Below are 27,200 nucleotides of genomic sequence, written 5' to 3' on the forward strand. Positions count from 1 at the left end.
ACTGGTCTACCTTTGTATGAAGTCCAGAAACGCCAACTGGTTCAGAATATGGCAGCCAGACTGAATACTAGGACCATCCAGGAGGGATCCAATTACGCTATTATTAAAATCACTCCACTGGCTGACAATTAAATGTCTAGGAAAGGTACAAAGTATGTTATTTAAAGCCGTACATGGTTTTTTGGGTCCAGGTTTCTTGCAGAGTAACTAAAATGTGACTTTTGTAAGCTGCCCTGAGAGCCGTTAAGGCTGAAGGGCGGGATATAAATACCTAAATAAATAAATAAATGAAATGGTGAAGGGTCTGGAAACCATGAAGCCCTATGAGGAACGACTCAGGGAGCTTGGGATGTTCAGCCTGGAGAAGAGAAGGTTAAGTGGTGATATGATCGCCCTGTTTAAATAGTTGAAGGGATGTCACATTGAGGAGGAAACAAGCTTGTTTTCTGCTGCTCCAGAGAATAGGATTGAGAGCAATGGATTCAAGCCACCTCCCTGGCCCAATTTAAGAAGGGGTTGAGAACATATCTTTTCGAGTGGGCTTACCCTGACTCTATCCCCCAGTATATTTTCTCACCCCTCCGTCGTCAGCTGGCTGAGCTGGCATGAGTTTGCTTGTTTTCATTGCAATGTTTTAATGTATTTTAATATGTTTAATTGTATGGATTTTCTTGTTGTACACCGCCCTGATTTTTAGAAGGGTGGTATAGAAATAAATTTTTATTATTATATTATTATTAAGCAATAAGAAAAGAGGTTCCACCTCAACTTTAGGAGGAACTTCCTTGAGAGTAAGGGCTGTTCGACAGTGAAAGAGGCTTCCCTGGAGAGTGATGGAGTCTCCTTCCTTGGAGGTCTTTAAGCAGAGGCTGGATGGCCATCTGTCAATGGGGACGCTTTGATTGGGATTTCCTGCATGGCAGAAGAAGGGGGTTGGACTGGATGGCCCTTTTTGGGGTCTCTTCCAACTCTAGGGTTCTGTGAGGCCCAAGTGTCGCATAATGGGGTGAGCTGCTAATACTAGTCCCAGCTTCTGCCAACCTAGCAGTTCCAAAGCATGCAAACGCAAGTGGATAAATAGGTACTTCTCAACAGGTAATAGCCTTTGGTGAAGTGATGCTGGGAACAGGAGCACCAGCAGAGCAGTCCTCAGGCAACTCAGGCTCTTTGGCTTGGAAATGGAGATGTGCACCGCTCCCTGCAAGTCGGTTACAACTAGCCATTCATGCCAAAGGACTACCTTTACCTTATTATTATTACTAGATTTATATTTATTTGTACCCTGCTTTTCCCCCCAAATTGATACTGAAAGCAGCTCAGTCTAAAAACAGTACAGTTAAAACCTTCAAAAGTGGCAGTTAAAATAGAATTAAACTATTTAAAACAACATTAAAGACACTCCTCTTCCGGCAGACCCTCCCTGTTTTTTAGAAATGGCATTTTTAATTTGTATAATTTAAAGAATGTACTCATACAAGTGTACTTTTGATGGTTTTATCGTATTGTATTGTAACTGATGGTTTTATGTGTCTTGTGTTTTGTGCTTTAATATGTTGTACCCCGCCTTGAGGAGAGGCAGGAAAGAAATAAAGCTTATCATTGATTATTATCATCATCATCATTTCAAGTGTTACCTATCTCAGAAAGAAGCTGGGTTCACTCCATAGCTTATCTTTTCCCTGTTTTTCTTTGCAAGGGCACAGCTCAGTTTGCACAAAAACTAGTCTTGGTCCTTTTCTTGTTTGAAAAAAGAAGTCATTTGTAAAGCAGAGGTGGCCTTTCAAAGCATTAAGACTACAAACCCCATCAGCATTGCCCACTAAAAACAGTGGTCAAGGGGGATGGGAGCTATAGTCAGCCACCATTGGGAAACACCGTCCTTATTTTTACGGACACAAACACACTTGCTACACACCAAAGAAGCAGGATGCTTTTATTCCATTTTATTAGTATCGGAATCAAACGTCCCACAGTTTTTATCTTGCCATTGTTTTAAGTGTTCTTCTGTCATTCTAAGTACAACCGGGCGCAACATTTACGCTGAAAACTATTTACAGAGACACGGGTCAGTTTTACATCCAACCTGATTTTTCATACAACTTGTAAGTTAGTACAGAAGAAAAATAAAAAGACATCATCCCTCCCCAAAGTGTGGAAACTTCGTCACAACATAAGATTATGGACATTGAGTTGCTTTCAAGTATTTCCCAGCGGAATGGAATGTGAGTGACAGTCGTTCGGGTTTTCATTCTGTCTTGGCTTTTAAACGCGAAACCATTTGCAAGCTATATTCCCACGAAAGTCTGGGAACTACAAGGAGGATCTTGCCATGTCTCTGTTTCTTTTGCAACACTATGTTTCCCAAACTTCTTTGGGAACAAGTGCTGCCTATGGAGGAATTACTGTCTAGGTAAAACTAAGGAGTCTTGATTACTACTATTATTATTTTAAAATGCAGATAGCTGTTATGGGCTGTGTTTTAATGCAACAGATAGTTTGGAAAACTTCTGAATGGAAACTTCTGCCTTCCGACATACAGTGACATGGAGTAGCTAATATACCTAGCAACCTAACCTGAGCAAGGTGCAGTGCTGGGGCCACATGTGGCCCTCATGACTTCTTATGGCCTTTGACTCCTCCAGACCAATGGTTCCCAAGCTTTGGTCTTCCAGGTGTTTTGGACTCCGGTTCCCAGAAGCCCATCCAACTTGGCCAACCATCAGGAATTTTGGGAGCTGAAGTTAAAAATATCCTAAAGGCCAAAGTTTGGGGGAACCACCGCTCCAGACAGTGTAATGGGTTGTGAAGTCAAAGGCTTTCACGGCTGGCATACATAGTATTTTTGTGGGTTTTTCGAGCTATGTGGCCATGTTCTAGAAGAGTTTATTCCTGATGTAGAGGGTTCACAACAGCTGCACTGATGTGTAGAAGGAATTGCCTACATTTGTACAGTTGGTCCTCTGTATCCACAAACTCAACTATCCATGGGGCTTGAAAATATTTTTTTAAATATACCAATTCCAAAAAAAAGGCAAATCTTGATTTTGCCATTTTATATAAGGGACACCATTCTTATTTAGTGGGGATTTAGCATCCATGGACTTTGGTGTGTCCACAGTGGGTCCTGTAACCAAACCCCAGCAGATACCAAGGGCCCATTGTATGGATTTCTCTCTACTGGAACACAAGCCAGAAGGGACCTAAAGATCCTCAATCCTGATTTATCTCTACAAGGCAGAAAGTCTCCCTCATTTCCAATCTGCTTTCCATTCCTGTCCTCCATTTTGGAGCGGGACATTAGTTGACAGCCTCCAATTTGAATAAAACGCCTGGGAAAGTCTTGAGAGTACATGGGAAGGCTTTTTCTCCCTATTTTCTGAAGGGTTGCTATGATGGGAGTTTGTAATGAGAAGTAACTCGTACTCTTCTGATATGGAGAAAGCATTGGGGCATAGTAGCGTCACAACTTCTGCAGCATCTTCATCGTTTTGTGGGTTAAACTTGCTGTCGTCTTGATATATTTCAGCAATGCCTCCAATACCAGTCAGTAAGACCAATAAAATATTGTGGTTTTAACCTACTGAGTACTGTATCAAAACTATAATATGAATTAGACTTAAAAAAAAAAAGAAACCCACTTTAATCCAAGTCTGCTGACCAACATGATATGATTTGCTTGTAGAAAACCTATTTCTTTAGGAAAGGAAAGGCTGCCTATAAAATAAGGAATCCCCTAGTCGTGCAAAATGAGAAGATATTCTCTCACAGCTACTTCAATATGTCATTGCCTTATTCCTCCAATGCTTTATTATTATTTAAAGAGGCTTCAGAACCCCAGTGGATCCACAAATAGGCCCTCCGTAGCCACGGATTCTGCACCCACAGATTCAACCATCCTTGCCTTGAAAATATTCCTCCTCACACCCCAAATAATTCCCAAAAGCAAAATCCTTGGTTTTTCCATTTTAAATAAAGGACACCATTATACTATGCCATTTTATATACAGTGGGCCCTTGGTATCTGCTGGGGTTTGCTTCTGGGAACCCCTGTGGATACCAAAATCTGTGGATGCTCAGGTCCCACTGTATACAACGGCGTGGTAAAATGGTGTCTGTTATATGAAAATGGCAAAATCAAGGTTTGCTTTTTGGAATTTTTATACTTTTAAATATTTTCAAGCAATGGATGGTTGAGTCCGTGGATAAGGAATCCATGGATAAAGAGGGCCGACTGTAATGGGACGTGAGCATCCATGGAACCAAACCCCAGCAGATATCAAGGGTGCACTGTACATCATTCTGATTGAAAAACTTCTTCCTAGTCCCTGGCTGCAATGGTGAAATGCTGAGAGGATTGGCAATTTTTGGCATCACTGTCTCCATTAGTGTCTAGCCCAAATGTAGTGGCCATCTGTGGCTTCCATGTCAGCTCTGTGGTGAACCCACTATGGGTTTAAGTTTGAATTTCGAAAGAGATACTCAAGGCAAAGTTCAACATCTTGGCTGGCTCTTTAAAAGTTCAGACTAAAGTCCAAAGTGGATTCTCCACTTGTATGAAAGCCACCAGGAATCCACAGTTCTCAACACTAGAATTACCTGCTTGAATTGGTGGAAGAGGACAAAGGGAAGTGTTAGTTGGGTTAAGTTCCCTGGCGATAGTTAGGGGAATGGAGTGATATTTGGAGGAGGAGAATTCACTAGCACAGTCACCACTAATCTTGAAAAAGCTATTTCTGCCCAAGGTTTTGAGCAAACCAAAAAGTTCATCCATATGCTGTATAGTGTGCTTGTAAGGACCCAGAAGAATCTGTCTGGCTACTCTTCAAAACCCAATGCTAGCCTGGATAATTATTGGTCTGATCTGGCAGGCCTCTTTTTACATCTTATGATTGCTGTTCTGATCGTGGTAAATCCCAGCGACACTCAGGAAAGGCACTATCCTGGGCCCAAAGGACAAGGATAGCCCTAAAGCTGTGAAAGGAAAGTATCCCATTCATGAGCTATGGCCCATTTGGGAGAATTGTCTTCCCAAACTCTCTCACTCATGGCTGTGATTTTGGAAAGCACCATAGGAGGATTTTTATTCCATAAGAGCCATCGCTAGCTTCTTGTTAGCACCAACCTGCCTACACAAAGACACAACCAAGATAATCAGAAGTCTTTGGTCACTCACTCCTCACAGTGTTACTTAAAGGCACTTTTGTGTTTAGGATGTGCTCTGGCAAAAGGAAAGGAAAGTCATTTGGTACAGAACAAAAGTCAAAGGAAGTTTCACAACATCTCCCACCAATCACAACACCTTTATGACAAGACTGCAAAATGGTTCTTAAATCCTTGTGTGCTTCTCAGTGATGCGCAGAAGAACAAACGCCACACACTGATGAAATTGAGACTCCACTGAAGCCAATAATCGAAATAGAGAGCGCTGGAGGTCCTAAGACTCATCCTTTTTGTTGCAAACTGACTCGAGCTAGAGAAGCCTTTGCAGCACAACCATGTATACATGTTAGGGCACCATTTCCATAATCCAGAGGTTTTGTGAGCACAGTCCACCATTCGGAGCATTATTGTAAGCTATCACAATAGTCATCTTCCACACCCAAAGAGTTAGACATTAATTAAGGATTATTGGAGTGATGAAAACAAACCTTTGAGTGCACAGAGCAGGAGGGTATCTGGTTGAGACATACAGATGCTTAGTATGAACATGACTACCTTCACAAAGGACGACTTTGGGTGTTGAATGCTCACAGCAGTTCTCCTTGGACAACAGGAGATGGCGCATGATGCCACCATCTGAGCTCCAGGCCTTGGCAGAAGTGTGAGAGGTGGAAGGGTAGGGAGGTTGCCACTGGAAGTGATACGAATTCCAGTGTGTGCATGAACAAGATGTCAGGGAGCTGTAGGCGACAAATGGTCCCTAAGAAAAGGATTTATGTTTTTTAAAAATGGATGGGCCAGCAAAGGATGCACCATAGAAAGGACAGACTTGCAAAGAGCAAGAGAAAATAAAAGAACCAGCCAGGCCAAGGGAAGACACACTGGATGCAACCAGCTGAACAATGGAGAATATAAGCGAGTGACAATCCCAGGGTTCCTGCCAGGGGATTAACTGAGAGTTTTTGTGCTTTCTCAGTGGTGGTGGTGGTAGAGATTTCTCTCCTGAAGCTTCAAGTCTAAGAACAAACTCTATAACTACATCCCGCAAGTTCTGCCCTAAGAGGACAATGGTACATGTCAAGGACAAAATCCTTGTGGCTTCTCCTTAGTAATTAACACAAAATGACCAACAAGTCCCCCTGTTTCCAGATGCTGAATGACGGAAGCATCTGGGAGCAGAAAGCAGGAGAGACAAGGAGAGGCCTCTTCTTAACCAACTGGAGAGCATTCCTAAAATGCATCACTGGCAAACATTTGGTGCCCTTTTCCCAAACATTTTGACCTTAGAAAGGAACCCAAAGCTCTCTGGAACAAATCAATGAGAAGACAGCTCAGCCTCACATTGCCCTGCTTTGCCTATTCAGCTGTGCCTCCCTATATCCATACAGAGTTTTTCCCATCCTTTCCATTGGAACTACCTTTCTCTGAACTGGCTTTGGGCTTGGCCCCTTGTTTCTCTTGGGCCGTGTTGGCTCGGTTCTGCTCTGCCACAGTCCCGCTGGATGCGGGGCTGCTGGTTCTGGAAGGCTGGGTGTTCCCCTGAGTACCATTGTAGCTCTGGAAGGCAATGTCCAATTGCTCCTGAGCCACCCGTAAGTGTTTATGGAGTGTGGACAGATCGGGAGGGATGTTCTCATCGGGACTTGTGCATTGCTGCTCCTGAGCGACGTTGGCCAAGTTCTGCTCATGGGCCATCAGGCTGTTGGGCACCTTGGCCTGCTTGTCCGATTTCACCACCAGGTTATATTCCGGAGGGCAAGCGATATTCTTCGGATAGGCAGCGTAGTTGTAGGGTGGCTGCCTGAAGCTGTGGATCTTCCGCTCTCGGATGGCATCCCTGATGGTGCCGATGCCCAAGTGGCACATTTCAGCCAAGTTGAGCAGCAAGCAAAGGCAGCTGACGACGTACATCACCAGGAGGAAAATGGTCTTCTCTGTCGGTCTGGACACGAAGCAGTCGACATTGTGTGGGCAAGGCTCTCGGGTGCAAAGGTAGTACGGCGTGACTTCAAAGCCATAGAGCATATACTGCCCAATCAGGAAGGCCACTTCGAATGAGGCTCTGGTGAGGAGCTGGAAGACGTAGATTTTCATCAGGCCTTCCTCCTGGATATGTCTCCTGCCGTCGTGCTTCTTCTGCTCCTTCTTCTCTTCCTTCATTTTGGTTTTCTCTTCCATCTCCACAATCTCATCAGCTATCATAGGCTCTTCCTCGTCGGCTCCCAATGGGTCTTCCAGGTTGCGGACGGCTTGCCAGTTGAGCGCAAACTGCTTTTTCCTCTTGAAGCCACGGAACCTCTTCTTCTCTTCTTCCGAGGACCTTGCGATCCTGTGGATGGCGTAGCCCAAGTAGATGACAGAAGGGGTGGAGATCATGATGATCTGGAAGACCCAGAACCGGACGTGCGAGAGTGGTGCAAAAGCATCATAGCAGACGTTGTCGCACCCGGGCTGCTTGGTGTTGCAGGTGAACTTGCTCTGCTCGTCTGAATAGATGGACTCGCCTCCGACGGCCGTCAAAACAATGCGGAAGATGATCAGGACGGTGAGCCAGATCTTCCCCACAAAAGTGGAATGGTTGTGAATTTCTTCTAGTAGGCGGGTTAGGAAGCTCCAGCTCATGTTGGTCATAGGGGCTAATCATTTATAACCTGTATGAAAGACACAGAGGGTGGGAGACAGTTAATCCAGATACTAAAGATTGCCATATCACACTTTGTATTGGGATTTGCAGTATATTAGAAGTTGGGCATACTGTACCTTTTTTGCCCAATCTAAAGTCTGCCTAGTGGCAGCTGTTGACCTCTATGGTTGCATATGCCTTGCAGAAATAATGCAGTCTGGCACCGCTTTAAATGCCATAGCTCCATGCTATGGAATCCTTGGATTTGTACTTTGTGGTGGCAAGAGAGCTCTCTGACAGCAAAAGCTAAATATCTCATGAAACTATAAATCCCAGAATTCCATAGCATGGAGCCAGGGCAGTTAAAGTGGTGTTGAACTTGCATTTTTTCTACAGTGCAGATTGGGTCTTAGTTTGTTTAAGACCTTCTCCAAATGGGGCAAATGTGTCAAGAGGTTGCACTATTGTCGTGTCAAACTGCTTTATTTCTGCAATGCGGCAGCAGCCATTGAGATTTTAATTATATTTCAACTTTTGTATGATGTGAACTTTTAGCCCTGTCTATTTTAACTTTTGTAAGCTGTCTTGAGTTCCAGGGTTGGGAAAGAGGGACATAAATAAATATAATAATAATAAATATAATAATAACTTTACAATGCTACCATTACACACACACATCATTATATGAACACTACAGCCGGCCCTCCACATTTGCAACTTTGACTTTTGATTTGATTATTCACAGATTCAACTAATATGTTCTCTCTAGGAATCCCTAGGTTCTCCGGCGTGACGCTGTTGTCAACTTCTGTCAAAAACTTATACTGGAGAATCCAGAGGTTCCTAGAGAGAACACTTCTCTAGGCATCTGTAGATCCAGTGCAATTCTATGGTCAACATCTGGAAGATATTGGCAATAGAATTGCTTTGGAGGACCTAGAGATTCCTAGAGTTTTCTCAAACAAAAGAAACAGTGGTCTTTTTATTTGTGGGTTTTCCACTTTCACGGGGGTCCTGTGCGCCTAACCCCAGCAAATGTGGAGGGCCCACAGTACAACTTTTGACTAGAATGCCTTTGAATCAAGACTTTAAAACTTCCAATACTCCTCTTCCAAAGGACAAAAATGATATGCATGCACTTTGAAATGAATATCTAGTTAACTCTTCACAGCAACCTTCCCCATCCGCCATGCTGCCTGGGGATGCTGGGACCTTTTTCTAAACATCTGGGGGTCCCAGGTTGGGAAACACCATTTAAAAACTTCCCAATATGTGCTCCCAGGGAAACTAGAAACCAAAATTGGGGAGAGGTGAAGCTGCTGGCAAGGTACTCCAAAATAAAACTTGTGTACCAAGGGCTGGAGAAAGACAGGATGGAGAAGCTCTCAACCTGAAGAAAATCATAGGTTTATTGTGAGGACAAAAAGTAGAGAAGAGGATAGCCATGTATGTTGCCTAGAGTTGACTGGAGGAAAATAAAAACAAAAAGCAAGCTTTTGTTCCTGATCTTTCCCCTTTTGCATTGAGCCTGGATGGCTCTCACATGTACACATGTTGCATATGTGTGCACCTTCAAGTTGCCTGTCAATTTATGGTGGCTCCATGAATTTCACAGTGTTTTCATAGGCAAGTAATGCTCAGATGTGGTTTTGCCAGTTCTTTCCTCTGAATTATAGCCTCCAGTGCCTGATATTCATTGGTGGTCTCCCATCCAAGTACTAACCAGGGCTGACTCTGTTTAGCTTCCAATATCAGATGGAATCTCTTGCTTTGGGGGTATTTAGGCACATCCATAAACACATATTGTACCAATGCTATAACCAAGCACTCATTTCATTCAGGTCTCCATCTTACACACACGCTCATACACAGCGACACACCCACACATACACACACACTGTGTGCTCTTGAAATGGGCACAAAAGGAAGGGTGTGTTCCTGAAGACAACAGAGTGAGGGGAAATGAAAGGGAGGAGGGGAGTATGGAACACAGACAGATCGGGAAAAATATATGATTGGTAAGGATTAAGGTGTTAAGATAAAGACATTCCAGAAAAGGCAAGTTTGGAGGAGGGCTCTGAAAGGAGGAAAAAGAATCACAGAATTATAGAATCAGAGCGATGGAAGGGACGGCAAGGCAAGGGATATCAAGCCCAACGCTCTGCTGTGCAAGAATACAAAACTAAAGTTGCAGTGGGTTGGTAAAATAAGGGCACTGCCCCTCGAATTTTGACTCCCCCAGTGACATTTTCTTTCCTTCAGTCCCCAAATCTCTTGCATTTCAGAGAGTGAGACACTGACAGCCATCCATTCCTAGAACTCTTCCGTTTGCTGTGTTTGCATTCCCTGGGTGACTTTGTCTGCCACTTTTCTTTAGCTGCCTAAGCTCAACTGAAATTTTAATATGCAATGCAATCTGGTAGCACTTTTCAGGCTAACTGTGTGAATGAAATTGTAGTATCAGCTTTCGCAGATTTGGTCTACTTCCTCTGACGCATGGAAACACACGGATCCACTCCATGCATCTCAGGGAATAAAACTACAAAAGTGACTTGAAGGCACCCAAGAACAAGAACAAACTGGGCTTAGTTTTCTTGATCACTGAAAACAGATACCAGATGATGTACCTACATTTAAGGTGTTGCAAAACTCCTTCTGACTTTTTATTTTGTTGCTGCCACTGAATGGATGGGGCTGAAAGATAGAAGCATGAGCTTCTGTAGACTTGAGCCTTCTTCACCAGACGCCTTTGTCTACAAGTCCACAAAAGCTCATGCTACCAACTTCTGCCTTTGAGTGAGGTGTTGCAAAGGTGTTGCAAGATCCCTTTGCATACTGGTTTTCCAGACTAACACAGCATAGACTTTATCATATTGGCAAAAAAGGTGGGAGCATAGTGATATGCTCCCATCAATATTGCCCTATAATGGTAAGATTTTTGTGCGATGTCGCGGTTATCACATGATTATCCCATGAACAAAGAGGCATCCTAGTGCTGCTTTTTATTCACGGGATTTTAATTCACGGAAATAAAAAGTGGTGCTAGAATGCCTCTTTATTCATGGGATAATTGTGCAATAACCATGACGTCATGTGGAAATCTTAATGCTATTGTGCAATATGCTCCTGTCATTTTTGCCAGTATGATAAAGTCCTATGCCTTTAAAGATCTCTTTGCATACTGATATTCCAGATTAACCCAGCTGTGGACCTTATCACACTAGCTCAGAAACGGGACTTAAAGTAGATTTAAAGTAGGAAAAAAAAATTGAAGTGATGTCATATTGGGAAGTTCCGAAAGTAAAAAGGTGTCGTTTTTCTCCCCTTTACATTCGCTTTATTTTCGCGTCATTTCAAGAGAAGCGTCGTGTGACAAACCTCCCGCATTTGTGGGTTTTTTCTACTTTAAATCCCATTTCTTACTGGGATTCCTCTAGTGTGATAAGGTCCTATGTCTCCAAAGTTTTAAGTTACTAGAAATTTGGAGACAGAAAGAAAAATGTCATTTGGATGTCAGAATTCTTACTTGGAGTTTAATACTCTCACTCCTTCCTCTGCCCTCAGCATAGCTACACTCTGACCTCCTAAAGCACTCCTAAAAGATGCCCATCCATCCTCTCCTTAAGAACCTTCATAGAAGGAGACTCCACCACACTCTGAGGCAGAATATTCCTCAGTGGGATAGCAAATGCATGGTGCTCTGCTAACTATGTATTATGACATTGGCATAGTTTTACCTGATGTAAACCGCTTTGATCTCGAGGAAAAGCGGTATATAAATAAACAGTTTATTATTTATTATTATAACTAAGCCTTGTTTTTCAAACTAATTCCCCCCACTTGAACATCCCCTCCACATACACTTCCTTCAGTTCTCTTCCAAATCACACCGCGTCCCGTATGCGATAGGAAAGTAAGGAGAAATTGATGCACATCAGCTACTCACAGAGACATGATGTTCCAGGCTCAGGCCTCCTTTGCCAAGCAAGTATTCCCATGCACCTTTTTTTCCACAACGCCTGCCTCTTCATGCATCGGAGAAAAGATACCTCCCTGTGAAAATGATGTGTCACAAAACTAACACTCTCCTGGCGACTTCTCGGCAAACTTTTAAATGCATCCTGCCGGACTCCGCCTTTCTGACCATGAAACAACTACCCTAAAGACAGGGCATCTGCTAAGAGCAAAGGGCACATTGTCCCTTTATGGGGAAAAAAGAAAACAGCATTTAAACAAAGGTTTTGCAGGAAGGAATTCCAATGTTCGCGCTCAATGGATTCTTTGCATGTAGTATCCTGTGTGGAAAGAGCTGAATAAGCAAGGGTTTTGCAAAAAGAAAAAAAGAAAATTAAAACAAAAGACACCCTCTTAAACTTTACTAAAACAAATTTCTGGTTCACGTTGCTGCGTTGTGCATGTTCCCTTTGTTGGGCGAAAGTTAAGAGTGGCAGTGTGGGGCATTCAGTAACTGGATCGAGTAGAAGGAAAGCATGACTAATGAGAAACATCTGGGAAGCACATGGCCAGAGAACTGGGAGGAAGCCTTTGAGAGCAAAAAGAAACACTAGATGCCCTGAGGAAGTAAAGCCATCTCTGGATTTGAAGGCGATGAAGCGATTTGCAATTTCAGGCCAGACAGGAGTACATCCGTACAAAAACAATGTCTGAGAGATGATGCAACCAACCTGCTAAATGAAATCAAAATTCAGTGTAAGGATTCCTAAAGGTCTGTCTGTCTGTGTGTTTAATGGCTACATTTCTGTAACTGAAAGAAAGGTTCTTGCAAAAATTTCCACTTTGCTGATCAAATCTATTTATTTCATAGCGTATGACTTCCATCACCTCTTTATCTTGCATTTAGCATGCTTTGTTTTGTGATCGGCACACAAGGCAGTGTGAAGAGGGGAAAACAGTCCGACATACTGGTTTGGACTGCAAGAGAATGGCAGACACCTCAAAAACACTGGGGAAGAAGACTATGCCCACACAAACACATACCTTGGTTGGTGAGAGAGTGCCTTGTTAGTGGCTACTCTTAGACTGTGGAACTCCCTTCCACAAGAGGTCCAGTTAGTCCCCTCTCTGTTCTCATTTTTTGGGTTGCCACAAATCGAAGCTGACTTGGGAGCACATAACAACAGAACAAAAGATACCCCACAATACTAGAAGGATATGTTGTTATACCTTTTCATGTTGACTCTGATGTATGGCAACCATATACTAGTGCTTTCTTGGCAAGACGTATTAACCAGAAGACGTTTCCAATTGCCTTAGTCTTAAACTGAGAGAGTGTGAAGCAAGATCACCCAATGGGTTTCCTTGACTGATTGGAGATGAAAACTCTGGTCTTTCCCAGATCACACAAACTACTATATCATTCTGGCCCTATTGAGGAGGTGGGTTAGTACATATTTGAACAAATCACTAAATAATAGACACCAAACTAGGGGGAGTAGCTAATACCCCAGAGGACAAGATCAAAATTCAAGATGACCTGAGCAGACTAGAAAGCTGGGCCAAAGCTAACAAAATGAAATTCAACACAGAGAAATGTAAGGTGCTGCACTTAGGGCAGAAAAATGAAATGCACAGATATAGGATGGGGGACACCTGGCTGAATGAAAGTACATGTGAAAGGGATCTGAGAGTCCAAGTTGACCACAAGTTGAACATGAGTGAACAGTGCGATGCGGCAGCTAAAAAGGCCAATGCAATTTTAGGCTGCATCAATAAAAGTATAGTGTCTAGATCAAGAGAAGTAATAGTGCCACTGTATTCTGCTCTGGTCAGGTCCCACCTGGAATATTGTGTCCAGTTCTGGCCACCACAATTCAAAAAGGACATTGAAAAACTGGAGCGTGTCCAAAGGAGGGCAACTAAAATGGTGAAAGGTCTGGAAACCTTGCCCTATGAGGAACGACTCAGGGAGCTGGGGATGTTTAGCCTGGAGAAGAGAAGGTTAAGAGGTGATATGATAACCCTGTTTAAATATTTGAAAGGATGTCACATTGAGGAGGGAGCAAGCTTGTTTTCTGCTGCTCCAGAGAACAGGACCTGGAACAATGGATGCAAGCTCCAGGAAAAGAGATTCCACCTCAACATTAGGAAGAACTTCCTGACAATAAGGGCTGTTCGACAGTGGAACACACTCCTTCCTTGGAGTGTAGTGGAGTCTCCTTCCTTGGAGGTCTTTAAGCAGAGGCTGGATGGCCATCTGTCGGGGATGCTTTGATCTGGATTTCCTGCATGGCAGAAGGGGGTTGGACTGGATGGCCCGTGCGGTCTCTTCCAACTCTACAATTCTATGAAGAGAAAGCAAGGCTCCAATGTTGTTGTTGTGGGCCTTCAAGTCATTTCCGACTCATGGCGACCCTAAAGCGGGTCTATCATGGGGTCTTCTTGGCAAATTCCTTCAGAGAGAGTTTGCCATTGCCATCCTCTGAGGCTGAGAGAGTGTGACTTGCCCAGGGTCACCCAGTGGGTTTCATAGCTGAGCTGGGATTCAAACCCTGTTCTCCAGAGTTGTAGTCCAACACTCAAACCACTACACCATGCAGGCTCTCTATAATGGTCTGATATTTTTCAGCAGCAAGGCAGAGATAGAAATATTAACTAAAAACCAATGGCAAGTCTTCTGTGCTGAAAAGCAACAACAATTGTATAAAGTGCTGAAACTGGCTGGGCTGAGTCCAAAATTTAATAAAATCTCCAGGAGTTTGAGGAATTAGGATTTCAAAAGAAACAGGAGTTCCCTCCCAGGAGACAATAGTTGCTAAAATCAGAATCCATGCAAGACAGTTTACAACAAAAGAGAATAAATGCACGGAAGGGAGGAAGCCACAGAGATAAAGAAGACTGTGAAAAGAAAAAGAATAAGAGGCCCAGATGTTTGCTTAGGGAAAGGCATTACATAGACAGTTTAGGAAGACATGTTGAGAGTTTCAGGCAATGGTTATTACCACTTTGGATAGGAAGATAAGAAGCCAGAGGTCCAGAGCAGTTGCAGCTGTTGGCTCCCATGTTATGAATCCTCTCTGAAGTTTAATCCGAATTTTAACTGAGCTATCCAAGGTGTTGACTTCATTTGCGAAGCTGCTGTGTTCAGCACCTTTAAAGTCTAGATTACAACCTGGAGTGGATTCACTGCAGCATTCATGTGCGCACTTCCAACTGCAACTACTTTTGGGTCCCCCTCCACCTATACACTGATAAACAGGTATGCAATAATATTTTCGTGATGGAAACATCTGTAAGCACTACTTTGCTGGATGCTATAAAGATAAACCTAGCCCATCATTTTCTGTATAAAAACAGCCAAGCAGATTGTTGGATTGGGAACACTGTCTCTGAAAACAGCGTGAGATTTGGAAGAGGTTTGGAACCTGGAAGTAATGAACTGCATGAAACTTCATTTCCCCCATAATTAGTTGCTCTTCTGTGACAAAGGTATGATCAAATGACAGTTTCAAAGCTAACGTAACAAGTAGGAGAGAAATGTTGTAAGAAACAAAACCTTGTTATTTTCCAAAGTTACTTTTAAAGGCAATTTGACAAGATTGGTTTCAAGGGTTTCCCCTCCCGTCTCAAAAGGAATGGGAAAGAATGGGGAAATAACTTTGTTTTTATTAACTATAGGTTGAGTCTCCCTTATCCGAAATGCTTGGGACCAGATTTTGGATTCCCCCCCACCCCCAGTTTTTTCTTAATATTTGCATATGTATGATGAGATATCCTGATGATGGGACCCAAGTCAAAATGTGGCATTCCTTTATATTTCATATATACCTTCTACACATAGCCTGAAAGTAATTTTATACATAATATTTTTAAAAATAATTTTGTGCATGAAACAATGTTTGTGCACAAAGACCCATCAGAAACCAAAGGGAGTGAGATCCTTCTGTCCACAGAAACAAGGCCTGAATACAGTTTATGGTCCATATACAATGCACCCTCTATAGCCACGGATTCTGCATCAACAACTATTCATGGCTTGGAAATGTTTAAAAAAAAATCCTAAGAGCAAACCTTGATTTTGCCATTTTATATAAGGAACACCATTTTAGTATGCTATTGTATATAATGGGACTTGAGTGGCCATGGATTTTGGTACCCAATGGATAATAAGGGCCCACTGCATGTCTGTGTCCAAACAGGAGGAAAATGTGAGATGATAAGCTCAGAAATCTTATTTCTTTGGATCACAACTCCCAGCATCCTCCATGTTGAATGAGGGATTCTAGGAGCTGCATACCCCAAACAGTAATGTTTCCAAGATCTAATGAGAAGCAACTTGGAAGGTTGCCTAGAAAAGACACAAGATGACAAGTTTAAAAAGAGCCAATGGTATAATGCGGCAGCAAGAACAAAAGCCATGCAAATCTAGGCTGCAACCAATAAATATGAAGTGGCACTTATGCAGCCCATCCTGATATTGTTGGGTTGCAACTCCCAGCAGGCAATAGAGCCAATGGTTAGAGATGCTAGGAGTTGCAATCCAACAACATGGAGGAACATCTGGATGATGGCAGCAGTTTGACAGCGCAATAGACTATCTTGGAAGGTGTGGATTTATTGTTGGAGGTTTTTAATGCAGAGGCTGGATGGCCAAACCTGCTTTAACCATGGATTCCTGCATGGAAGGGGGCTGGGTTAGATAGCCCTTGAGTTCCCTTTCAACTCTCTAATTCTGTAGGTAGTCCAGACACAAAGCATGCGGCATCCTGGCAGGAATCAGCAAATAGCAACAGCTATTTTTGGCAATGGGAAGCTCATAACCATAGCTGTTGGGTTGCAATTTGTGGTTGCAGCCCTTTATCAAGGTCACCATTACCATCGTCAATGCTGTGTTCTCTCATAGCTTTTAAACAGAGGGTTTATTCCCCCCAGATGTAAACATGTGCTCAGGAGATTTGCAGCATCTCCTCCTTAAATAACTGCTTACGGTTACTGAACTCGCCTCTCCCTGGCCATTGTCTCAGGAGCACTTTCTCTCTTAAACATAGAACTACTGTGATCTCTGATAGACACAGACATGTGCAGATGAGCACACACACACACACACACATGGTGGGAAATGTTTTGTCGGGATGCCTACATCTCCAAATTCTTTAGGCCCAATCCAAGGGAAACCTTGGGCAGAGGCTCCCCAAAAATGAAGAGATGCATAGACGTATCCAAGCTTGTATGTAGCTCCATGTCAATACGATGAAGGTTTGTGTTGCTCTTATTTTGAACTTAGCATGATGAAGTGGTTTGAATGTTGGACAACGACTCTGGAGACCAGGGTTCAATTCCCAACTTGGCCATAAAACCCACTGGGTGACCTTGGAATGTCACACTCTCTCAGCCTCAGAGGACAGCAATGGCAAACCGCCTCTGAACAAATCTTACCAAGAAAACCCCATGACAGGTGGCGCAGTGGGTAAATGCCTGTACTGCAGCCATTCACTGGAAACCACAAGGTTGCGAGTTCAAGACCAGCAAAAGGGCCCAAGCTCGACTCAGGCTTGCATCCTTCTGAGGAGGGAGCTAAAATGAGTACCCAGACTGTTGGGGGCAAATTAGCTTACTTGCTAATTAGCTTACTTGCTGTTCACCGCTATGATCTTTGGAATAGCGGTATATAAATAAAACAAATTATTATTATTATTATTATTATTAGGGTCCCTATAAATCAGAAGTGACTTGAAGGCACACAACAGTAACAAAATGGCTAATAACTCTTACAGGATAGACTTTCTAACTTGTCTAAATAGAGGTTCATCTGTCTGTGTGTTGTTTGCCTTCAAGTCATTTTTGATTTATGGCGACCCTATCATAGTCTTTCCTAGGCAAGTTTCTTCACAGGGGGTTTGCCATTACCATCCACTGAGGCTGAGAGAGTGTGACATGCCCAAGGTCATCCACTGAGTTTCATGGCCAAGCTGAGATTCGAACCCTGGTCTCCAGAGTCATAGTCCAACACTCAAACCACTGCACCATGCTGGCTTTCACAGCTTGTCTACATGATTAAAATACTCTTCATTCTGTTCGAATGGAATGCAATCCTTTCCACAAGATAGAAGATTTCAGACCTTTTGCAGAGGAGAACGAAAAACTCTTCAGAAAAGGGAATAACAATTTTTATTGACATATCCACACATAGAGGTACATCATTGCTTTGCACGGATTCAGATGGCTGCACATTTTTGGCAAAAGGAGGGTGGATAGATGCGAATCTGCCCAGGGAAATGAAGACAATTAAGTGTTGATGTGAATGTGTGAGAAACTGCAGTAATTCATATAATGCACCTATGTGTAGGCTAGCCCTTTGTTGTTGTTATGTGCCTTCAAGTCATTTCCAACTTATGGTGGCCCTAAAGAGAATGTATCCTGGGGTTTTCTTGGAAGATTTGTTCAGAGGGGGTTTGCCATTACCATCCATTGAGGCTGAGAGAGTGTGACATGCCCAAAATCACCCAGTGGGATTTATGGCCAAGCTGGGAAGCTAATCCTAGTCGCCAGAGCCGGAGTCCAACACTCAAACCACTACACCATTCTGACTCTCATAGACTAGCCCTAGCTTTGTAATTGCCAACTTTTTTCAGATTTGGATTCATCTTTTTGTAGAAGTCTGTCATAAATGCAAGTGACAGCGCATGGTATTTGCTGATCTGTACCCACTGAGGAAAAAGAATACGCTCGTCCCTCCAGATTTGCGGATTTGACTTTTGCGGATTTGATTATTCATGGATTTTATTAATATGTTCTTCCTAGGAATATCTAGGTCCTCCAGAGCAACTCAATGGTCAACTTTAACCAAAGATTGCAATGAAAGACCTAGAGATTCCTAGAGAGAACACTCCGCTAGGCATTTGTAGCTCCTCTGGTGCAATTGTATGGTCAATGTCTGGCAGATGTTGACCACAGAGTAGCACTGGGGGACCTAAAGATTCCTAGAGAGGTGTTGCCTTGGTTAAAATCATAGTGTTTTTTGTTATTTGCAGTTTTTCCACATTCATGGGGGTCCTGTGCTCCTTACCATAGCGAATGCGGAGGGGCAAGTATATTGGTATCAGAATATAAAGGCATAACAACCGTTCTCACATTAAAGGCCCTGCAGTGAAAATGAGAAAGGTTTGGGGCTTGGGGGGAAGCTTTGCTAAAATACAAACCATCTATATGCACAGAAGTGGGAGAAAAACTGGACTTCAAAACAAAAACCTCTCTGACACTTTGAAATATTTGTATATTTGATCCAAAATAGCAGAGAGGCCATAAAGACAACACAAATGTTTGGTCTAGCAGGCAGCTAACTATGTGTTGCAAAGATAAACTGGGAAGCCTTAGCAGAAAAACACTGGAGGGTTAGTTTAGATAAGAAGTCTTCACCCAGAAAGTCAACAGCTCTAAGAATGAGGAGGGGGAAAAACACTTAGATCCTCGCTAGGTTATTATAACTGCCAGCACTGGTCATGTTGAATCTCTCTCTTCCTAGTACCAGCTACAGTTTCATTTTACAGAACTGGCATCTGGCTGCAATACAACTCCAGTAACATACACACAAAGTTAGCTTCAAATCCTCAGAAGTCACAAAATGAAACACTGAGGAGTGCTAGACTTAAATAAACACTGTTGCTTTTAAAACTTTAAAAGTTGTTTTAAAGCCCCTATTCTGGTGAGCTGGAGGAGTGCATCAGAAAAGGGACTTTAAAACAACTTTTAAAGTTTTAAAAGCAACAGCAGAGTTTATCACATGAGAGGGATCCTGTGCAAAAACGGGATTTAAACTGGAAAAACCATGCAAAAGCGGATTTATGATCATGTGATGTCCGGGTTAACCCAACATTAGCTGGGACAGAAAGTAGAAAAGACATGTAAAAGCGTGATTAATTTTCAGACGATGTCGCAGTTAAGGTGCGTTGACGCAACATTAACCCGGCCAGAAAGTAGACAAAATGTGATCCTTTTTACTTCCGGAAAATCCAGAAGTAAAAAGAATAGTGTTTTGTCAACTTTCTAGCCGGTTTAATGTCAGGTGTCTGAAAATTAATTGTGATTTTGCATGTCTTCTTAGGTTAGTTTGGGGTTTAAAATTCCATTTTAGATCCCATTTCTGCACTAGATGCCTCTCGTGTGATAAACTCCAGCATTTAAGTCTAGCGCTGCTCAGTGTTTCATTGTGTGACTTCTGAGGATCCTCCCTTTAGAAATAATGCAGTTTGACAATCTGCTGTAGCTCCATCCTATGGATACCTGGGATCTGTAGCTTTACAAAGTCTTTAGCCTTCTCTGCCAAAGAGGCTGGTGCCTCACAAAAACCTAGCAGTCCATAGGATGAAGCTACAGCACTTAAAGTGGTGTCAAACTGCATTCTGAAAAGTTTTAGAAGGTTCCTTCCGCCTCAGACCCATTGCCTAATCTATTTGCTGTTCCCCTCCAAGATTTTTTTTAGCTAACTTTGTGCACAACTTCTGGATTTTCTAGTTAATAAAACTCCAGACTGCCCTGCCATCATCACCTTTTTCCCCTGTTAAAGTAGGCTCCAAGACTTGAGACTCAACTTGAGACTTGAAAGTATCTTGCAATGTCTTGAGACTTGGAGTAAAGGATAGGCATCATATCATCAGCCAGTCCATGCATGACCTTTGAGGTGTCATCTATGGACCCCTAGATCCCATCCCTTAAGTTAAAGATTGTGAGCTTCAAGGGATCTGCCAATTCTTGGTGGAAGCTCCTATCAGCTCATATGACTCTTTTGTTCTCAAGCCAAGTACAAAGAACTCTCTTATGAAGTGTCCTCCAGCTCACTATGCCCTGTTTGTTTGAGGGTGAGGTTTTCTGCACAAGCAGGGATCAGTCCTATGATGAGGCCCTGCTTATTCTCCCAAGACATTTTCTGGTTTTAAAAAATGTTCCATGAAACTGAGCCCCTGACACTTGGAATTATTAATTGCACACAAGGCTGCCTCACATAGAAATCCAAAGCGTGGAATTTCTCTCAAGGTTAACAAAGCTACCCCTGCATTTGTATAGCACAGTGATTCCCAAACTTTGGTCCTCCAGATGTTTTGGACTTCAGCCCCCACAATTCCTGACTGCTAACCAAGCTGCTTAGGGCTTCTGGGAGTTGAAGTCCAAAACACTTGGAGGGCCAAAGCTTGGCAATCACTGGTATGACATGAGCTGGGAGCTGGGAATGGTGCTTTCTTACACAACTCTGCTGAGTTTCTTTTGATTCCTTGTGGCCTCTTGGGAGGAAAACTACAAAGACTAGGTCTTTTGGAACTCATCATCAAAACTGGGAAAAGAATAAGCTTCTCAGTTCATTTTTCCAACCGGGTTCTTTTATGAGGCTGGGGGGTGGCCACCAATGCCACAAGATGGGGGGACTGTAGAAATGAGATACGCTGTTGAAGGATACCTCTGGGGCAATGTTCCCGGGTACATGTTCATCTGATGCAATGTCGACAGCGTAGCTGTTGCATAATGGAACCGAGCCCTGCTTTTTACACTGGATGAAGAAAATGGCCAAGTTAATACAAATGGTTTCCTCTGGGTCCACCTTCCTTGCTTTGGGCTCAACAATTTTGCCCCTGGCCATGCCTTCACCTGCAACTGGAATCTCCCCTTATCCCTCCTGAGATATTATGCAAAAAAAGAAAGCCCCAGCCCCAGTAAAAAAAAAAAAAAGGTTTCGTCATTGCCGATCTACATAACAGTGGGTCCAGTTTCAGGCTAAGAAGAAAATACAGGATTATTGATTCCACTGTGGTCCCAATTTGGGGACAAACCGCCCATTTTTAAAACCAGGCTCTTCCCAAAAAAACAGTGGGAGTAAATGAGGTTTTCTTAAAAACCACCTTAAAGCCCCAAGACATTGAAAAGAAGTGGGAGGTTTTGCATTGGAAGACCATGTCTCCCAACAGGACTGGGAGCTTGTCTAAATACTCCTCATTCTAGTCGATTAGAATACCATCTGGCCATATGCAATTTGCAGGGGTTTGCGCCTGCTTAAACTCCAGGAAAAAAGTGTTTGCAGTTTTAGTGGAGTATCCGCAAGGATCCACATTATTGAGCATATGGCCAGCTGTTTGCTTTGCATGGATTTGGAAGGCTGGACACTTTTGGCAGAGGGAGGGAGAATAGGTGCAAAACGTGCACAGAAAAGGGAAGACAATTCAACATATGGTTGCAAATGTGTGAAAATCCACAGCAATTCACCTAATACACTTATGTGTAGACGAGTCCTGGGATCGAAGTAAGGACACATTATTTAGCCAGCAAAGATTCAGGTGACTCTTTGGAACTCAGTGTAATGCCTTATTCTCCTTTGCAGGGCTTACCATCCAAAAATTTCCTTCCAGAAATAGAGAGAAGCGCTTTCTAGCCCACAGTCTTGTTCTTCCACACCGACTAGCAAAGAAAAATAAGGACACCAAAAGGCGGGTGGCCAGCGCACCCTTCAGAAGTTTCCCCTCCCTGCTTTTTTTGTCTGTTCCTTCTCCAAAAACAGCACAGGCAGAATAAAATGTCAGCAGGCCTCTCATAAAGACCTCGTCAAGTAATTAGTTCCTTTTTCCATTTGCTTCCCTTTCCTGTTAGTCTCAAAGCCAGATAGAAACCAGTCAGTCTCAAAGGGGAAGCCGCGTTCCTTCCTCCCCTTCCCACTTTCCCATTCTTCCTTTTCCTGAGGCAGTTATTTTTTTAAAAAAGCAGAAATATTAAAGGAAGGGGGGAAAATATATAAATAAAGGTTAAATATATATATATATATATATATATATATATATATATGTATGTATATGGACAGATATATTTTAGCACATGTTTTTTGGGAATTACACAATTATGGCATCTACAGCTTCATCATCCATAAACATAAGGCACTGAGGCAGAAAAGGTGAAATGCACAGATATAGGATGAGGGATACCTGGCTTAACAACACTATGTATGTAAGGGATCTAGGCTTCCTAGCAGACCACATGTTGAACATGAGTCAACACTGTGGTGCAGCAGTTTAAAAAGCCAATGCAATTCTAGGCTGCATCTGTAGAAGTAAGGGAAGTAATAGTTTCACTCTATTCTTCCTCAGTTAGGCCTCACCTGGAAGACTGTGTCCAGTTGTGGGCACCACAATTCAAGAAGAATGTTGAGAAGCTGGAGCTTGTCCAAAGGAGGGCCAACAAAATGGTGAAGAGTCTAGAAATCATGTCCTATGAGGAGAGACTTAGGGATGTTTATGCTGGAGTCGAGAAGGTTAAGAGTTGATATGAGAGCCCCGTTTAAGTATCTGAAAGGGTGGCACATTGAGGATGGAGCAAATTTATTTTCTGCTTGGCATTATGACTTCCCTTGATCTAGACACTATACTTCTGTTGTCACTGATCCTTTCCACCAAGCATGCAAAAAGAGCTCCATTTAGAGTTCAAAGGGGAGATGAGTTTTAATAGTGAGAAAGGCAGGAAAGGAAAGAGAGAGAGAAAGAAAGGTCCATGGGAAAAGAGGGGAGCCAATTTGGCATTGTTTAAAAACTGCCCCCAGGAGAAGGGGGTCTTCGGCACCTGTGTGCTAAAGCAAAGGGTCAGGGGTTGGAGCAGGAAGCTAGACAATCCCTGGGAAAAAAGAAGGAAGCAGAAAAATTGAAAGAACGAAACAATGGAAAATCTCCAGCGGGAAATGGAAGCCGGTGCATTCAGAAGGTAGGATTTCAGAGAGGAAGGATGCTCCTTCTGGTCCCTGGCCTTTTGCCTGCCTGCAGACACAGTAAAACAAGCACTTCTGGCCAGGTGTTGCAATGGGTGCCCTAGGGCACAGTTTCCAGCCTTTTCACACAAAGGGGAGGAAGCCCCGAGGAACAGGTGGGCTCTCCAAAGCACCTGTGGCTTGCATAATCAAGAAAGATCCCTAACATCTGGCATTATTTGGGAGGGGGCAAGCAGACCACCTTCTACACCCAAGAGATAATCCATTATGGCAGGCCTGAGCAGCTGGTGGAGTTATAGTTGGTGGAACTACAAATCCTACAGTTCCCCAGGTTAGTATGGCAAAGGGATTTGGGGAGTTGTAGTCCAAAACTGGAACTTTCTCCCTGCTTTGTGTGCAACCCATTAAGGTGAAGGTGGTCTATTTGCCACGCCTTATGTCCTGACGATGGATACATCAAAAGTTTTCTTGCTCTCCCTCTCATTCCAAGGGGATCGCCCCAAGTTTAGGGTAAAACCTCCCAGGGAAAAGTATATACTGTGTAGAAACTCCTAAAACACTCAGAACTCAAAATGTTTGTGAGATATATACACACACACACACACACACACACACACACACACACACACCCCTCCCTAAATCTCTAGCCACCATTGGATATGTTGGTTAGTGGGTTCTGGGAGTGTCAGTATCCTCTACCCTACTTTGTTAAGACTTTAACAGTCAAAGGCAGATTGAATCTATCTAAAACAGTCTGACAACCAATGAAGGTGACAAGGACTAGCGTACTCTGGTCCCAGACAAAATTTTAGCAGCCACAGAATAATTCATATCAAGGTGGTTTTTATGGAGCTGGTGGGTTTGAGTTATGCTTTTAAACTTTTCAATATTGTTATGTGATTTTATATTGCGCATAGATGATTTTAACTGCTTTAAATTTTACTGGGATTTTTAAAGGTTTTTATATGTGAGCCGCTTTGGGTCCCTACTGGGAGAAAGATGGCATACAAAGGACATGAATAAATGAATAAATCAATAATTTTTGTATCAGCTGAAGCTTCTGGACTGCATTCAAGGACAGCCCCATGTTAAACATATTACAGCAATCCAATCTGGGAATTATTTAAAGCAGGGATAATGAGACCAGGTCTGACTTCTCCAGCAATGGAAAGGACTCCATATCTAATGGAAAGAGGAATCACTGAGAGCCATGGCATTTTCAAAACATTTGGTTACTATATTTGCTCATGTCGCCCAAAAAATGATGAACACCCATATCTTGAGAAATACGATATATTGCACTGGGGATGATCAATAATCAACATAGCATGTTAGTTTCAAGTTATGTATTGTGAACTGAACTGTGCATATCATTGCATTTCTCCCCTTCCTTTATTTTTCATGACCAATGGGTTTTTTTAAAAATACGTAAAACTCAGTTTCACTGCTAACTACTTTGCAAACAATATCAGCAGAAAGGTCACAGGTAAAACAGAAAGATCCATGATTTCCCCCTCCCCAGACTATTTAAATGCCATTGCAATCAATGCAAGCTTTTTAAAAAATGCTGTAAATATTATGTTAATTTTCACCCGCCAGATATAGTCTTGGCATTTATAAATCTACCTAAATTCTCCTCCTTTGATTTTTTTTTTCACTGCCTGCTATAAACTGTAAGCTCCATGGGAGCAGAGACTTCTCTGTGTTGCACACTTTGCTAGACATCATCTATATGAATGTTTCAGTACAGATAAATAAATGAATGGCTAAATGTTTTGGGAGTGGTCTATATGTATCCCCTCTACATTCAAAATCCCTGCATTTGCCTTTACCTGCAATGTGTGTGTGTATGCCTTCAAGTCACCTGTTAACTTATGGTGACCTGCAGACTAATTTTTCAGTGCGCATAGGGTTGCCATAACCCGGCTGCAACTGGGAATTTCCCGGTTTTGGCGGCCCCGGGCCCCTCCCATCCTGGGTGCCACCAAAAACCGGGATCACCCCGGTTGCAGCCAGGTGGCCGCGGCCCGTGGGGCCTCGCTGCCCTCCTCCTCCTTGGAGAGGTGGGGAGGAAGAGGAGGGCAGCGAGGCCTGGGGCGGAGGAGGCGAAGGTGGAGGCAGTGCCTCCCCGCACGGGCGCGCCACCCACCTCCTCCTCCTCCCCCTCTCCCCCAGGCCGCGCGGCCGCATGGAGGAGGCGAAGGTTGAGGCAGTGCCTCCTGCGCGCAGGCGCGCCACCCTCCCTGCCTTGCGCGTATCCGTGCCACCTTCCCCCGCCTACCCACGCGCCCGCCCACCTCCTCCTCCTCTGCCCCCTCCGTGCCAGGCCGCGTGGAGGAGGCGAAGGTGGAGGCGGTGCGCCTCCTGTGCGCGGCTGCGCCACCCTCCCTGCCTTGCGCGTGCCCACGCCACCCACCTCCTCCTCCTCCACCCCCTCCGTTCTAGGCCGCGTGGCGAATGGGGGAGGGGGAGGGGGGAGGGGGAGGTGGTGAGTGAGTGGCCAGAGGCCTCAAGGTGGGTTTTTTTTGGGGGGGGTGCTTTTAATGCTAACAAGTCTCCCTTGTTTTGACAATGATAGTGTGATGATGATGATGATGATGATGATGATGATGATGAGAGTCAGCTTGAGAGGCATGCAGGCACTGTTTCAGAAGCCGAGAGAGTGTCACCTTCCAAAGTGCCTTTTCTGTGTGTTTTTGGTTCTGAGGCAAGGCCAATGTAAATTGCTGTGATTTTTACAAACTCATGCGCAGTGAAGAAAAACCAAAGTCCCTTGACACACACTTCTGATAAGTACACTTGGTGCAAGAATGGTGAAACCACCTTGACATGTTCAAGATGCATAGCCATGTTAAACCATGCTAAGTGTTTAACCCAAGGGGTTTGGTTATGGAATAAGCCTCTGATGCAAGAGGCAATGTTCAGTAAAGCCATGTTCAACGCCCAAATGTGCTGTTGTGTGTGTTTTGGAATGGAGGTTGGGGGTGTTTTGCCAGAAAGGGAAGTCCATTTCTGCCATCTGTCTAGAAATAATGCCCAAATGTCCTCCATTTTGATTATGCCTAAGAAACATGCATTTATATTAACATTTTTTAAAAAATCATCAAATTTTTTCACACGTCCTCCATTTTAAAAAAGTGTCCTACATTTGAAAATGTTGTCCTACATTTGTCCCGGTTTGGAGGTCCTGATTTATGGCAACCCTAAGTGTGCAAGTTCTCTGCTTATCTAGAAAAGTCTCTGCATTTATCAAAATCACATCATAGGATTACAGAATATTGGCACTGGAAGAGGTTGCAATGCCCACCTGGTCCAATTCCTTCCCATATACATACGAATACACAACTGAAACACTCCTGAAAGATGCCCACCCAACCTCTGTTTAAAGACCTCTAAAGAAGAAGACTCCACCAACCTCTGAGGCAGTCTATTCCACTATCAAACACTCTTTCTAAGGTTGGAATCTCTCTTTTAGTCATTTGAATTAATTGATTTTCATTATCATCTCTGGAGCAGCAGAAAACAAGCTGGCTCCTTCTATATGGCATCCCTTCACATACTATCCTGCCACCTCTCGGGGTGTATCCACACTGCAGAAACAATCCAGTTTGACACCACTTCAACTGCCATGGTTCAATGCTATCCAATTCTGGGACTTGTAGTTTGGTGAGATATTTAGCCCTCCCTGTTGGGGAGCTCTGGGGCTAACTACAAATCCCAAAAAGTTGA

The 27,200-nt window shown here is 43.4% G+C and overlaps 1 protein-coding gene across 3 annotated transcripts in view; it reads right to left on the reverse strand.

Annotated features, from left to right (window-relative positions):
* Positions 1 to 6,291: 6,291 nt before the first annotated feature.
* The window catches only part of LOC149310127 (gap junction gamma-1 protein-like), a 48,532-nt gene continuing 27,623 nt past the window's right edge, over positions 6,292 to 27,200 (reverse strand). For all 3 annotated transcript variants that reach the window (XM_089533757.1, XM_089533756.1, XM_089533758.1), the window contains exon 2: positions 6,292 to 7,811. In XM_089533757.1, the coding sequence (XP_089389883.1) occupies positions 6,535 to 7,791 (1,257 nt within the window). In that variant the 5' untranslated portion in view covers positions 7,792 to 7,811 and the 3' untranslated portion in view covers positions 6,292 to 6,534. The remainder of the gene's footprint in view (positions 7,812 to 27,200) is intronic.

This window comes from Sceloporus occidentalis, unplaced genomic scaffold, assembly GCF_023333645.1.
Source record: "Sceloporus occidentalis isolate IW3139 unplaced genomic scaffold, rSceOcc1.0.p SCAF_7, whole genome shotgun sequence".
In the NCBI taxonomy this organism is placed as follows: domain Eukaryota; kingdom Metazoa; phylum Chordata; class Lepidosauria; order Squamata; family Phrynosomatidae; genus Sceloporus; species Sceloporus occidentalis.